The 14,286-nt window shown below is 42.9% G+C and overlaps 2 protein-coding genes across 5 annotated transcripts in view; one reads left to right on the forward strand and one right to left on the reverse strand.

Annotated features, from left to right (window-relative positions):
• ADA (adenosine deaminase) overlaps positions 1 to 7,755 on the forward strand; it is a 98,169-nt gene extending 90,414 nt beyond the window's left edge. The window contains exon 11 of the mRNA XM_073607579.1: positions 4,918 to 7,755. Within this exon, the coding sequence (XP_073463680.1) occupies positions 4,918 to 5,022 (105 nt within the window). The 3' untranslated portion in view covers positions 5,023 to 7,755. The remainder of the gene's footprint in view (positions 1 to 4,917) is intronic.
• Positions 7,756 to 9,887: 2,132 nt separating this feature from the next.
• PKIG (cAMP-dependent protein kinase inhibitor gamma) overlaps positions 9,888 to 14,286 on the reverse strand; it is a 158,125-nt gene continuing 153,726 nt past the window's right edge. For all 4 annotated transcript variants that reach the window (XM_073607582.1, XM_073607580.1, XM_073607581.1 and 1 more), the window contains one exon: positions 9,888 to 10,765. In XM_073607582.1, the coding sequence (XP_073463683.1) occupies positions 10,686 to 10,765 (80 nt within the window). In that variant the 3' untranslated portion in view covers positions 9,888 to 10,685. The remainder of the gene's footprint in view (positions 10,766 to 14,286) is intronic.

Raw genomic sequence — 14,286 nt, forward strand, 5'->3', positions numbered from 1 at the left:
ACTTTTTAAGCACCCAGAATTGATTTTCTCAGAAGTCTGCACTAAGATACGGGTCAGATTTTGGGCATTCTATGCAACAAAAATTTCATTTTTGGGGAGATACTTCCAAAAGGTTAATCATGTCTAAAAGGATGCAGACCATGCCATTTTTTTGCATTGAAACTTTGCAAGTTCAGCGGCTGATAAATAATAAAAAAAAAGTCACTCCCATTCCCATTTATTGTGCACATGAACACAAAGTCATTTCTTCAGAGAAACAAACGGCAGGAATTTACAACAAAGTTTATAAAATCCCTGCAATGTACATAGATCACCCAGAGGGGAATGTTTATTTCTCAACAAAAGTGGAGTTACTGTTTACATAAAACCTGGAGATCAGCTATAAAGCTTGTATGAGATTTTGGTTATTGGGTTTCCAAATCTTTGGGGGGAGGTGTTTCCCCAGAAGTGTATAATCACTATTCGTAATAAAAGGTCACTGTATAATAATATTTTTTATCCTTGAAGTGTGGCCACTCATTAAAATTAGTAGAAAAGAGGTTTAACCTTAAACTACGTAGAGGGTTCTTTACTGTAAGAGCAGCAAGGATGTGGAATTCCCTTCCACAGGCGGTGGTCATCGATTGTTTCAAAAAACGATTAGATAAGCACCTAAACAACCGCAACATACAGGGATATACAATGTAATACTGACATATAATCACACCCATAGGTTGGACTTTTTTCAACCTCACCTACTATGTAACTATATGATGAGGATTGTCTGGGTGAGAAAATTATCCATATGGTTTACAGAGAAATTCCCAAACTTTTTCCAGCATTCCGACTTAATGTGGAATAATTAAAGCTTTGGATAACATGTGAATATATGCTGGAAATATAGTATGCATTTAATAGGAGACTGAAGGGTAATATGTCTTTTCTCACCCTTTCTTGCTTTCTGAAATACTACTTCTATAAATGACCTTTAATGAATAGTGACTATACAACACAGAAACTTTTTGAAATGCAAAAAAAAAAAAACCAAAGTATATGTAAAACCAATTACGAAGATCTCATATTGGCTTTAACATGTTAGTTGTTTCAAAAGTACAGTAATTTTCAGTAATCCCAAAGCTACAGCTTTCATTTAAATAATAACTGGTTATCGTACCATGAAGGTCCTTGATAGGTACTCACTGATAGAGTGACAACGTTGTGTCCCTGTCGCCAAACTGCTCTCCTGTGTTGTCACTATAAGCGGCGTGTTGATACACAGTCCACTGTTCTCATCAGGAAGCCGATTCGGAGAAATGATGTGCAGCCAATAAGGACAGCAAGTTGCTGCAAAAGTAGAAGTCCTGAGACGCAACAAAGGATGGAAAGGGGTGAAGATGGCAATTGTTTGATAGACCGTTCTTGAGAAAATAATAGTTATTTTGAATATCACTGGCTTCAGTGGATATAATATATACAACGAGGGGAAAAAGTATTTAATCCCCTGCTGATTTTGTACGTTTGCCCACTGACAAAGAAATGATCAGTCTATAATTTTAATGGTAGGTTTATTACGAGAGACAGAATAACAACAAAAAAATCCAGAAAAACGACTTTCAAAAAAGTTATAAACTGATTTGCATTTTAATGAGTGAAATACGTTTTTGACCCCTTCGCATCACATGATTTAGTACTCGGTGACAAAACCCTTGTTGGCAATCAGAGGTCAGACGTTTCTTGTAGTTGGCCACCAGGTTTGCACACATCTCAGGAGAGATTTTGTCCCACTCCTCTTTGCAGATCCTCTTCAAGTCATTAAGGTTTCGAGGCTGACTTTTGGTAACTCAAACCTTCAGCTCCCTCCACATATTTTCTATGGGATTAAGGTCTGGAGACTGGCTGGGCCACTCCAGGATCTTAATGTGCTTCTTCGTGGGCCACTCCTTTGTTGCCTTGGCCGTGTGTTTTTAGTCATTGTCATGCTGGAATACCCCATCCACAACCCATTTTCTAAGCCCTGGCTGAGGGAAGGAGGTTCTCACCCAAGATTTGACAGTAGATGGCCCTGTCCATTGTCTCTTTGATGTGGTGAAATTGTCCTGTCCCCTTAGCAGAAAAACACCCCTGAAGCATAATGTTTTCACCTCCATGTTTGACGGTGGGAATGGTGTTCTTGAGGTCATAGTCAGCATTCCTCCTCCTCCAAACACGTTGAGTTGATGCCAAAGAGCTTTATTTTGGTCTCATCTGACCACAACACTTTCACCCAGTTCTCCTCTGAATCATTCAGATGTTCATTAGCAAACTTCAGACGGGCCTGTACATGTGGTTTCTTGAGCAGGGGGACCTTGCGGGCGCTGCAGGATTTCAGTCCTTCACGACGTAGCGTGTTACCAATTATTTCTTGGTGACTATGGTCCCAGCTGCCTTGAGATCATTGACAAGATTCTCCTGTGTAGCTCTGGGCTGATTCCTCACTGTTTCCGTGATCATTGAAACTCCATGAGGTTAGATATTGCGTGGAGCCCCAGACCGAGGGAGATTGACAGTTATTTTGTGTTTCTTTCATCTGTAAATAATCGCACCGTTGTCACCCTCTCACCAAGCTGCTTGGCGATTTATCTTGTAGCCCATTCCACCCTCGTGTAGGTCTACAATATTGTCCATGAATTCCTTGGACATCTCTTTGGTCTTGGCCATGGTGGAGAGATTGGAATCTGATTGCTTCTGTGGGCAGGTGTCTTTTATACAGGTAACAAGCTAAGATTAGGAGCACTCCCTTTAAGAGAGTGCTCCTAATCTCAGCTCGTTACCTGTATAGGACACACCCGGGAGCCAGAAATCTTGCTGATTAATAGAGGATCAAATACTTATTTCACTCAAAATGCAAATCAATTTATAACTTTTTTGAAATGCGTTTTTCTGGATATTTTTGTTGTTATTCTGTCTCTCACTGGTAAAATAAACCTACCATTAAAATTATAGACTGAGCATTTCTTTGTCAGTGGGCAAACGTACAAAATCAACAGGGGATCAAATACTTTTTTCCCTCACTGTATCCTTGCACGCATTAGTATCTGAATTCTTTAGATTATGACTATAATCGTATGTTGTTTTAAAGTGGTTGTAACCCTTACAGACGTCATCGGCACATCCGCACTGAAGCAAGCTAGTGTGCAGATACCGGTGGGTCCCGTGCACGTCAACGTGGCTCCGGCTACTCACGGCCTACGATACCCGGAAGTAACTCCGGGAGTGATGCCGCCGGCCGGAGCTGTGTACGGGGACCGTGATCTAAGGTATTTCATAATGAGCTAGTATGCATACTAGCTCATTATGCGTTTGTCTTGCAGGATTTTTTTTTTTTTTTTTTTTTTGTGGGTTTACAACCACTTTAATGACAAGTTATTAGAATTGATTGCAAACCTGAGATACACTATATTACCAAAAGTAATGGGACACCTGCCTTTACACACACAGGAACTTAAATGACATCCCAGTCTAAAGCCCCATATACAGGATACGATCTGCGTATCGTTACTATGATGCTTTTCGACAGCCGATTCCGTTTTTTCATCAGACAAAAGCTGGATGTGCAGACTATAACCTTTTGTCGAACATGAACTCAACGACCGATTTTAGTTTAATTAGTACGGTTTTCGTACGAAAAACATTGTAAGAGCAAGACTACGCATGCTCAGAAACGAAAGAATACATACAAAGCTATTCAACACAATACGTCACTTCTGACTTTGTATTCTGTCATACGAGACCTTCTTCACTTTCGACATGAGACTAGCATGCAACAAAAAACGGACGAACGGTCATCCGAAAATCTGATCGTGTGTACGAGGGTTTAGGCTCCATTGCCACCAATGTGTTTTTTCAAGCATTTTGCAGAAACACAAGACATTTTTTAACATGGGTTCCTATAGAACATGTTAACATACATTTTTGTGCCTCTGCATTTTTGGAAAGGGTCAGGGGCTTTTTTAAATGCAAAATGCAGCTTTTTTGGTTCTATAGATTAAGGGAGAAGCTGCAGAAAAACATGTAGTGTGTTTTTTGCGCGTTTTGCAATATTTAATCTGCCCAACAACAAATTGGCCAAATAAGACAAAAAAAACACAAAAAAAAAAAGCCTAAAAACCACAAAATGCATCAAAAACATGTGTCCGAAAACACGGAAAGCACAGCAATAAGCACTGCAGAAATGCTCAAAAGCAACATGCATAGTTGTGAATGGAGTCTTAGTCCGTAGGGTTCAATATTGAGTTGGCCCTCCCTTTGCAGCTATAACAGCTTCAACTCTTCTGGGAAGGCTGTCCACAAGGTTTAGGAGTGTGTCTATGGGAATGTTTGACCATTCTTCCAGAAGCGCATTTGTGAGTTGTCTGGCACTGATGTTGGACGAGAAGGCCTGGCTCACAGTTACGGCTCTAATTCATCCCAAAGGCATTTCTGTCGGGTTGAGGACTCTGTGCAGGCCAGTCAAGTTCCTCCACCCCAAACTCGCTCATCCGTAACTGTGAGCCAGGCCTTCCCGTCCAACATCAGTGCCTGACCTCACAAATGCTCTTCTGGAAGAATGGTCAAACATTCCCATAGACACACTCCTAAACCTTGTGGACAGCCTTCCCAGAGGAGCTGAAGCTGTTCTAGCTGCAAAGGGTGGGCCAACTCCATATTGAACCCTACGGACTAAGACTGGGATGCCATTAAAATTCATGTGTGTGTAAAGACAGGCATCCTAATACTTTTGGTAATATAGACTATATGAGAGGGGTTGAACACAAAAAAAAAATAATTTTAAGGGTATTTTTTCCTTTTCTGCCTTTTTAGATCCCTTTTACAGAAGGCCTCTTAAAAATGAAGAAATCACATAGACTAAATGTAGTGTTTACTTTTAGTTCTAAAGCATGCCGATTTTGTATTTCACAGAATATCAATTCAGCCCTATCCAGCTTCCTACCGAAGGAGGAGAAGGATGAGCTCCTGGACACGCTGCATGAGGCCTATGGCATGGTGCTCTCCACTGTGCTCTGAAGGCGATGCCCCATCACATCACAGACTGAATGGGTTAGCCCAGCCGTGGCCATCTTCTCTTCCACAGAGATCCCTTTTAAGGATATCTGTAATGCAAGTCATGGCAGATATCTTTAAAACATGGCCGCTGGGTGGGATTACATTAAACTGATGAGGAGCTCTCAGCAAGACAGGTCTTCCTAAATACACTCCAAATGTATTCCAATCAGGTTATTTGCTATTTCACTACAGCCTTATTGTACCAATAGAAATTGCCTTCCTCATGCTAGAAGGTGGATGTAACCATCAATATGCATAACTCAATGTCAGACACACCTGATGCTTTCTCATGGATGGGTTAGACAAGGTCAGGATATTTTTAAAGGTGATCTGTCATTTATAATTCACTAGCTATGTTTTCTATACTATCTTTGCCAAATATGCCTATTTAAGAGCTACCTATTTCCATAGACCGTTGACCAGGCTCTTGACTGAAATACTGGACTAAGGAGTCAGTTTGACAATGGCGGGCCTTTTCGTACTTGTGTGGTGGCCCTTGGACCCCAGCAATCTGTAGTAGGGTAATAGCAATGACCTCTACTAGCCCCATGTAACATGTCCCCAGTCCCTTGCTGTCTTCTGCAGGGTGTCCTCCACCCAACCTGTAAACATGTCTACACTCTTTGAGCATTACTTCCTCTATTATGTCCTACTCTCTGACCATCTAGTCTGTTTGCAGTCTCAGCGTCATCTCTAGCGTTTCATATAGGGTATAATGAACTAATAATGCACTTTAGGGCCACAGCTTAGAGCTTATATGTTGACAACCACCGCTCTGCATCTCTCCTAGCAGTGCCATACTATATAAAATGTAGGGGAGGAAGTGGATTTGCTATTGAGGAAAACAAAGTTTGAAGAAAACCTAACTGGACCAGAACTATCTTGGAAATCCGGTCAACTGTTTTGTGGCAAGAGGCAACTCTAAACATAACTTTGGAAACATTCTTATACCTTATTTGCAAAGTAAACAACGTGACAGGTCCTCCCTTAATCCTGACCCCTGCCAAACCTTATTGTGTTGGATAGATCGGGAAGGAATAGAAGTTCTCTCAGGTCTTCAATGCTATGTATTTTCCCAATCTGGTGTTTAGTCATCTAGACTGGAAATGTGGTGAAATCTCATTCACAAGGACACAAGAATTAGTAGAGAAGAGAGAGCGGTAGAATCTGTGAATTTTCTAGCTGTGTCCCTGGGGGGAGGAGGGAGGAATTTGGCATCACTTCCTGTTCTGTGATGTTCATCATATAGACCAGTGGTTTCCAAACTGCGGCCTTTTTGCTTACCTTTATCTGGCCCTTGGGGCAGTTATTCCCTCCACTGTCAAAATCAGTAGGGCATAGTTCCTGCTATCCACACCGACAATAGGGCACTATTCCTCCCACTCACACCAACGACGGGGCACTATTTCTCCCCCTAACACCAAAGAGTGGACGCTGTTTACTCCAATTGACACATGGAAATTTTCTACTCCCGTTGGTCACAGTTGGCCTCCTTAAAGTTTGTAGGACAGTAAACTGGCCCCTTGTTATGAAAGTTTGGAGACCCCTGGTATAGACAGTAAAATCTCCCAGATGCAGACATAAAAAAATAATACTTGATAAAGGTTCAGTCCTTCCACATTCTACCAAAACGAAATATAAGGTTTATAGTTCCAATCCTGGTTCACATAAAAAGGTGCTAATTTGTCATATCACCTCTAATGGGAGACGTGTGTCTTTAAATACAGTATTAAATTCAGTGTTTACAATAAAGACAAGCTCTCCATAAATGATCGACTCTCTCATATACAAAGATCTGTGCTTATAGTGATATCTGTAGAAATTGAGAAACAAAGACGCTGTCATTGCTGACCTCTACTGAATGGTCTGCTGTCATCTCTGAATTGGCTAACCTCGTCTATTTCAAGACCAGCTCTAAAAGAACCATTACTCTTCATCAGGACAAGTAAATAGTTTACAAACACAATCTGGTGTGGAGTAAAGGGCCATGGCACACTAGTGATCCTGCCACTGGCCACTCTGCAGAACGTTACTCATGCAGCCAATGAGACAGCGACTCGTGCATAGCAATCCTGGCACCAGCATGCCTTTGCCACACCAATAATGTACATTCACGTTATAAATGGACTCTGCTTCCTTTTTTCCAAAACAATAAGAAATCCCCCAGGTATACGATTTTCAAATATGTTTGGTTATGTAACACAGGTACTTCTGTTGCTGGTGGCGATTCCTCCAAAGCAAGACTGCTATACAGAAACGCAGAACACTCACCTGCATGATTTGTGAATCTCACTTTCCAGCAAGGGAGCAGCAGTGAAAGAACACACCTTGCCAGTTCTGCCAGAAAAGGAGAGACGCCATATGAACGAGTGAGTGTTTTCTCTGATCGTTACCAATCCTGTCACCAGTGGCCAGTGTGACATGAGCCCTCCTGCCACCGCCAACATGTCACCAATGGACTAAGCCTGGCTGAATTATAAACAAACATTGGCTCATGTATGGGTGGTTTATTGCATGATGCACAAGGTGAATCCTTATTGCTTGTTTAAATCTTGCTCCTTTTTTTACTAAATAAGCCTGAATTTTTCTAATAGTGCTGGACTTGATGAAAAGAGAAAAAAACAACAAAGCTTTGGCCTGGAAATTGTTGAATATTGGTTCAAATAAAAGCATTTCTGTAGCTTTCAATTTAAAGCAGTAAAAAACATTTCTGCATTTGTTCTGCTACCGCTTTCTCAGGGATGATGGCACAATCGGGGGTTCCTACTGTACTAACTGGCATTAGAGCCAACTTACTGCTGTGTGAAGAGATGGTGCAGCGTTGATAGAAATAGTTACGGTGCCCTTTAAGAGGCCTATTTGTTTAGACCTGCTTCCGCAATGAGGATATAATGCTACAAAAAGTCAATGCTCTAAAGCAGTGGTTCTCAACCTGGGGGTCAAATGATGATTTGCCAGGGGTCACCGAATCCTGGGCTGTTCCTGATACCCTCACCAAGCTGGGCTGTTCCTGGAACACGCGGCCATCCACCTCTTCGCAGCCGCCCATTCAGTTCACGGCATGGCTGAGGGGCAAGGACTAGAAGTCAGCTGACTGGTGAGGAATGTGAAGTGGGAGGGGCTGAAGGAGACCCTATCTCCTGATTTCGGCATAGGTGTCACTACTATGAGACACCACAAAGTGAGTAACACTACCTGTGATTATAGTTGCCATTAAAAGTCCCCTCTACAGTTCTCAGATCAGCAGATGACCTTGATCAAGAGCACCTAAGTTGGCTGATCAGAACCCAGAACTGCCACTTATCCCAACTCCCTGCCAGCACTGCCACTCATCCCATTACCCCCACCCCCCACCAAGGAATAATAGAAGGAATAAATATAGAGAATACATGGAAGGGAGAGGAAAAGAGGAACAAAGAAAAAGGGAGAGAAAGAAAAAGAGAAAGAACAATTAAGACGACTAGAGAGAGGGATGGGGAAAAAAAAAACAAGAAATTAGGGTAGAGAGAGATAAAAGGGAAAGGAAGGAGAACAAAGAGAAAGAGTGGTACATCCTAAAATGTACCATAAGGATTTTTAATAATGTACGAGTGGAAGGGACTCAGGGAGCCCTAAATATCTGTGGGTTAGGGGCGCAAATGACTTGTCTTGACTTGGGTGCTGACAACCCATGCTACGAAAATAATTTTACTGTTGGGGGTCCCCAGAACTTGGGAAATTTTATCAAGGGGTCAGAGCACTAGACAGGTTGAGAACCACTGCTCTAAAGGGATATGCAATTAGTGGACCTCCAGCTGTTGCAGAACTACAAGTCTCATGAGGCATAGCAAGACTCTGACAGCCACAAGCATGACACCCAGAGACAGAGGCATGATGGGACTTTTGCAACAGCAGGAGGTCCGCTAATTGCATATCCCTGCTCTAAGGCATGGATTATTTGGTATAATGATTGTGAGTTTTAACACTGTGATCAGAACGGAACAATCGACATGGCAAATACCAATTACCGTAGCTTAAAGTGGTTGTTAAGACACTTTATACCATCCTTTGTGTTTAATAATCCTATGTTCCCCTGTGTCTGTGCCTTATAAAAAGAAGCCATTCTTTACCTGTTTTCAGAGCGCCACTCACGTGACCCGCCGTCTCTCTACTCTACCCGTCTGACAGCTGCAGCGGGCAAGGCCCGAGGATTCCCCACTGACGTCAGTCAGGAGGAGAGAGGCAGTGGGTCACGTGAGCGGCGACCCGGCGCTCTGAAAACAGGTAAAGAACGGCTTATTTTTATAAGGCACAGACACAGGGGAACATAGGATTATGAAACTTTAAATTAAACTTCAGCAGTAACAAGGGAGGGGCCAGGCACTGACACAGAGGCAGACAGGCAGGAAGGGAGGGGACATAGGTGGACAGGAGGGCTGCGGATGATAGAGGCACGTAAACTGACCACTGTTTCAGGGCTCAGCAGCCATGATGAACCGTGGTCAGTTTACAGGGGGAGGACATAGCCAGGCAGGATCAGCCACGTTTTTTAGGTGATAGAAGGGGCCAAATTCCACAGCACAAGCACTGTGCTGTATACCATGCTTTAAGGGAACAGGATTAATATATTTTTTTTTAGGTTAACAAAACGCTTTAATGAATAAAACCCATGGTTAGGAAATAATTTTCTCCTCTGGCTTCAGAATAGCTATAGTCATTGAGAATGGATTTGAATGCTAGTAAAGGAGACCTTGTCACTGATTCCCCTGGCCATAGACAGGGCGATTTTCTTTCCTGCAACCACGTAAAGTACTACTAGTCATCTATAATCACAAATAAAGCCTTAATGTTTTCATGGTGTTTTATTCATTCACACAAAATCATAACTGGAAGAAAAGAAGTGTACTTTTCAAAATGAAAGAAAAAGGTTTTTTTTAAAAAAAAAACGAAAAACACACCATTTTTCATGTAAGTATTAACCATCCATTCTATGTAGAGTAAACAAACTCTACACCAGATATAGCGATAAAATGTGGATCGAAGAGGAAAATAACAAATTAAAAAAAAAAAAACGTAGTGTTGGCAGTTGGTAATATACACAGGACATTTGTACCTGGTGTCAGTACACAGTTTGGTCCGTTCTGGTTCCGTAAGGCATTGCTCAAAGTCACATCATAACGCCACACTGTACCTTGGCTGTCCTCCATTGTTTTATGGCAGTGGGTCACCAAAACTGTTTAGGAGTAGGCAAATAAATTGCTTTCTAAAGTTTTACAATAAATATCTGCTTCCCTAGAAAATAGAAAGGGTAAGTGGGCAAGTACCGTCATCAAAATATCACGCGTCAGTTTCATGTATTTGCATATCGTTTTTACGTTTCTATAAAGGGCTAAAATCACTAAGGCAAGTTTTGGTCAGGTGGAGACTGAAAAAGATGCAATGAGCAAGTTTGGCCACAAGGTGGCAGATTGGAGTCATGCATTCCGATTTTTTTTTTTTTACATTCGTGGGCATGTGCGTGAGCTGAAATAGTGGAATCCAGTGTACTCTTCAGACTGGAGCCCCATAGAAACCGTTTGGTGCTTGTTCACAATGGTCTCTTTCTGTAGGAAAGTCAGTATGGATGTCTGCAAGACATAAGTAATTCATGACGGTGAGCTACCATCTTGTGCTTTCGGGCTTTGCTCCTGCCCGGTGTCTGAAGATGCTGCCTGTGCTTGTCCTTCTGGAATTAGAAAAATAAATGTGTTCACATTCATGGAGCATGGAAGGTAATTCAATTTCCAATAAAATGTATATAAAACAAGAGCTGGGCCTCCATTGGTTCCATGCCTAACTGTACAGACAGCTTCTATTCTACTTCTTTGACTGTGATTTCCTTCTATAGAAAACACATAATTTTACATTTGGAACCTTTGAAATAGATTTACCGTATATACTCGAGTATAAGCCGACCCGATAATAAGCAGAGACACCTAATTTAACCACAAAAAACTGGGAAAACTTATTGACTTGAGTATAAGCCTAGGGTGAGAAATGCAGCAGCTACTGTAAGTGGAAAAAAGAGGGTCAACAATGCCCATCTGCAGCCTCACTGTGCCCATTTGCAGCCTCACTGTGCCCATTTGCAGCCTCACTGTGCCCATTTGCAACCATAGGTCCCCCAAACTTCAAACTCGGTAGTTAAGGGTTCCTAGATGCCAGCCTAGCTGCAGCCAAAATTTGGGGTCTCTGGACGCAAAGGGTCCCGAAATGACATTGCTGCAGATGGACACAGTTGACCGACTTTGGGGCCCTGTATCTCGGGGCCACTTGGTGCTAGGAACCCCAAGTTTGGTGTGCAAACCCAGTGAAACTAGCACTATAACATATCCAAGCTGGGGTTCCTAGCACCAAGTGGCCCTGAGAAACAGGACCCCAAAGTGGGTTCGGAAAATGTCATTCTCTGCTGCAGAAAAGTGCTTGACTCGAGTATAAGCCGAGGGGGGCATTTTCAGCCCAAAAAAATGTGCTGAAAAACTCGGCTTATACTCGAGTATATACGGTAATTAAACATCTTAGAACAAACTGTCTCACGTACACCAATTTCTTGAATCTGATAATGACTTAATCAATGAATCAGGTACACAGAGATGAAAAATTGATCATCGTGACCCCCATGCACCATTGTGGGACAAAAACTGCCATTTCTACATTTATACTTAGCGGACTGGAGCCTTGTTCCTGCAGCAGAACCAAGCTCGCCTTTTCCAGAACTGGCAGAACTGCAAGCAAACAATTATTTTTTTGGTTTTGGATAGAATGGGGAACAATTAGATCCTCTGCTAGTGTTTTAAGGCTGCCTGTAACCCCATTAGAGAAATTTCCCTCTATTGAATTAGAGGAAGCAATTTTTACTAATGGGAACACAAAGAACACCACAAACCCAACTAAACCTAGGACACAACAGATTGATTCTCACAAAGGGTAACCTATACAGCAAAATAAAAAAAGCCCAATTCCCTATGAAGGGGTGTCAGCACTTAATACTCCACTTAAAGCGGAACTTTACCCATAACAACTTGAAAAAAAAAAAATAATGTCCTTTAGCAAGGAACATACATTCCACATTAATAATAATTCTACCAAAATCAGTTTGTGCTGTAAATTGCCTCCAGCATTGATCCTGTTTCTTCTTGCTGGAGGCTGCCATTTTGCTGAAGCCCAAAGCCTCAGCAGTAAATCATAAAGCGGAACTAAAGTCATCAATTTACCGGTTTCAAAAAACAGTTACGTTGCTGGAGATGCAAACTGTCACATTTGATTGTGTCCTCAACCGAACTGTCAAACCATCAAATGGCTGGTGTCATAACTGATCACATGTGCAGCTCCATGGCAGTTGCAGATCAAACAAAAGCAGCTTCCTTAGCCCCGGTTCACACAGGGGCCGCACGACTTGCAGGTCACCTAACCGAGGCGACCTGCACACGACTTCCACGGCGACTTGCAAAACGACTTCTGTATAGAAGTCTATGCAAGTCGCCCCCAAAGTAGTACAGGAACCTTTTTCTAAGTCGGAGCGACTAGAACGGTTCCATTGTACAGAACGGGACGCTACTTGTCAGGCGACAAGTAGCGTCCCTTACCGACCCTTACTGTAAGGACCCTTTCACACTGGGGTGGTTTGCAGGCGCTATTTCGCTAACTGCTAGCGCCTGCAAACCGACCAGAAACAGCCGCTGCTGTCTCTCCAGTGTGAAAACCCCGAGGGCTTTCACACTGGACGGTAAAAAAAGTCCTGCTAGCAGCATCTTCGGAGCGGTGAAGGAGCGGAGTGTATACCGCTCCTTCACCGCTCCTGCCCACTGAAATCAATGGGACAGCGCAGCAATACCGTCGGCAAAGCGCCTCTGCAGAGGCGCTTTACGGTGGTTTTTAACCCTTTCTCGCCCGCTAGCGGGGGTAAAACCGCCCCGCTAGCGGCCGAATACCGACGGTAAAGCGCCACTTACAATAACGGCGTTTTACCGCCGATGCCGCCCCAGTGTGAAAGGGCCCTGAAGGATAGGAAGGTTTAATTCCGCTTTAAGGCTGTGAGCAGATCGACCTCTACAAACTCGACATTGCATAAAAATGGAGAGCAACTGAGTATGTGCAGAGCAGGGTGAGACAGTGTATTACTGGATTCTAAACAGTATAGGCCTCTACTTATTGAATATTTCACGTAGCTATACCTGGCAAAGGGACCAGCCTGAAATGATCTAGCAGAACTTCATCTTCTAACTAAAGTTCCACTTTAAATAACTGAAATAAACAGAACAAAAATCCCCCCACATTTCATCAACAATGAACCACTTTGATTGTATGATCTGTGCTAAAGGGAAAGACAAGACAATTTGAGCTTTGATGTTTCTCATCAGCTAAGGTCACATGACCAAGTGCCTCCAACTCAAACCAACCTGGTGCCGCAGGGATCACGTGACCTAGTGCCCTAAACTCAAGCCAACATAATTTTGCAGACATCACATGACCCAGTGCTACAGACCCAAGCCATCCTGGTGCCGCAAAGATCACATGATCCAGTGCCCTCAGACCCAAGCCAACCTGGTGCCGCAGAGATAATATGACCAAGTACTCCAAACTAGAGTTGCCACCTCATCCCTCTAAACCCAAACACCTTTGAATTACACAGGTTCTGAGACTAATTAAATGCAGATAAGGCACCAAGTGAGTTTAATTACCACCTTAATCAGCCACAGAACCTGTGTAATTAATATGTGTTCGTGTTTAAAGGGATGAGGTGGCAACCATACTCCAAACCCAAGCCAACCTGATGCCGTGAAGATCACAAGACCCAGTGCCCCAAACTCAAGCCAACCTGGTGCTGCAGAGATCACATGACCCAGTGCCCCAAACTCAAGCCAACCTGGTGCTGCAGAGATCACATGACCTAGTGCCCCAAACTCAAGCCAACCTGGTGCTGCAGAGATCACATGACCTAGTGCCCCAAACTCAAACCAACCTGGTGCAGTGTCTTCCTCAGGTTAGTATTTCAAGGCCTTCTGTTACTAAGTATTTGTCCACACCCCCAAGATCCAAGCATAACTTTGTTAGCATTTAGGTTCAGGTTTCCTTTAAAATAAATAGATCACATCTACCATTGTGCTGTGAAGTCTGGCAGCTTTGAAAGACAGAAACGACACAGAAAATAATGTGTGCCTGCCTACCCATATTCAGTAACACTCCATACACTGGGCTTTACTGTGT

Source organism: Aquarana catesbeiana, linkage group LG12, assembly GCF_042186555.1.
Source record: "Aquarana catesbeiana isolate 2022-GZ linkage group LG12, ASM4218655v1, whole genome shotgun sequence".
Classification (NCBI taxonomy): Eukaryota; Metazoa; Chordata; class Amphibia; order Anura; family Ranidae; genus Aquarana; species Aquarana catesbeiana.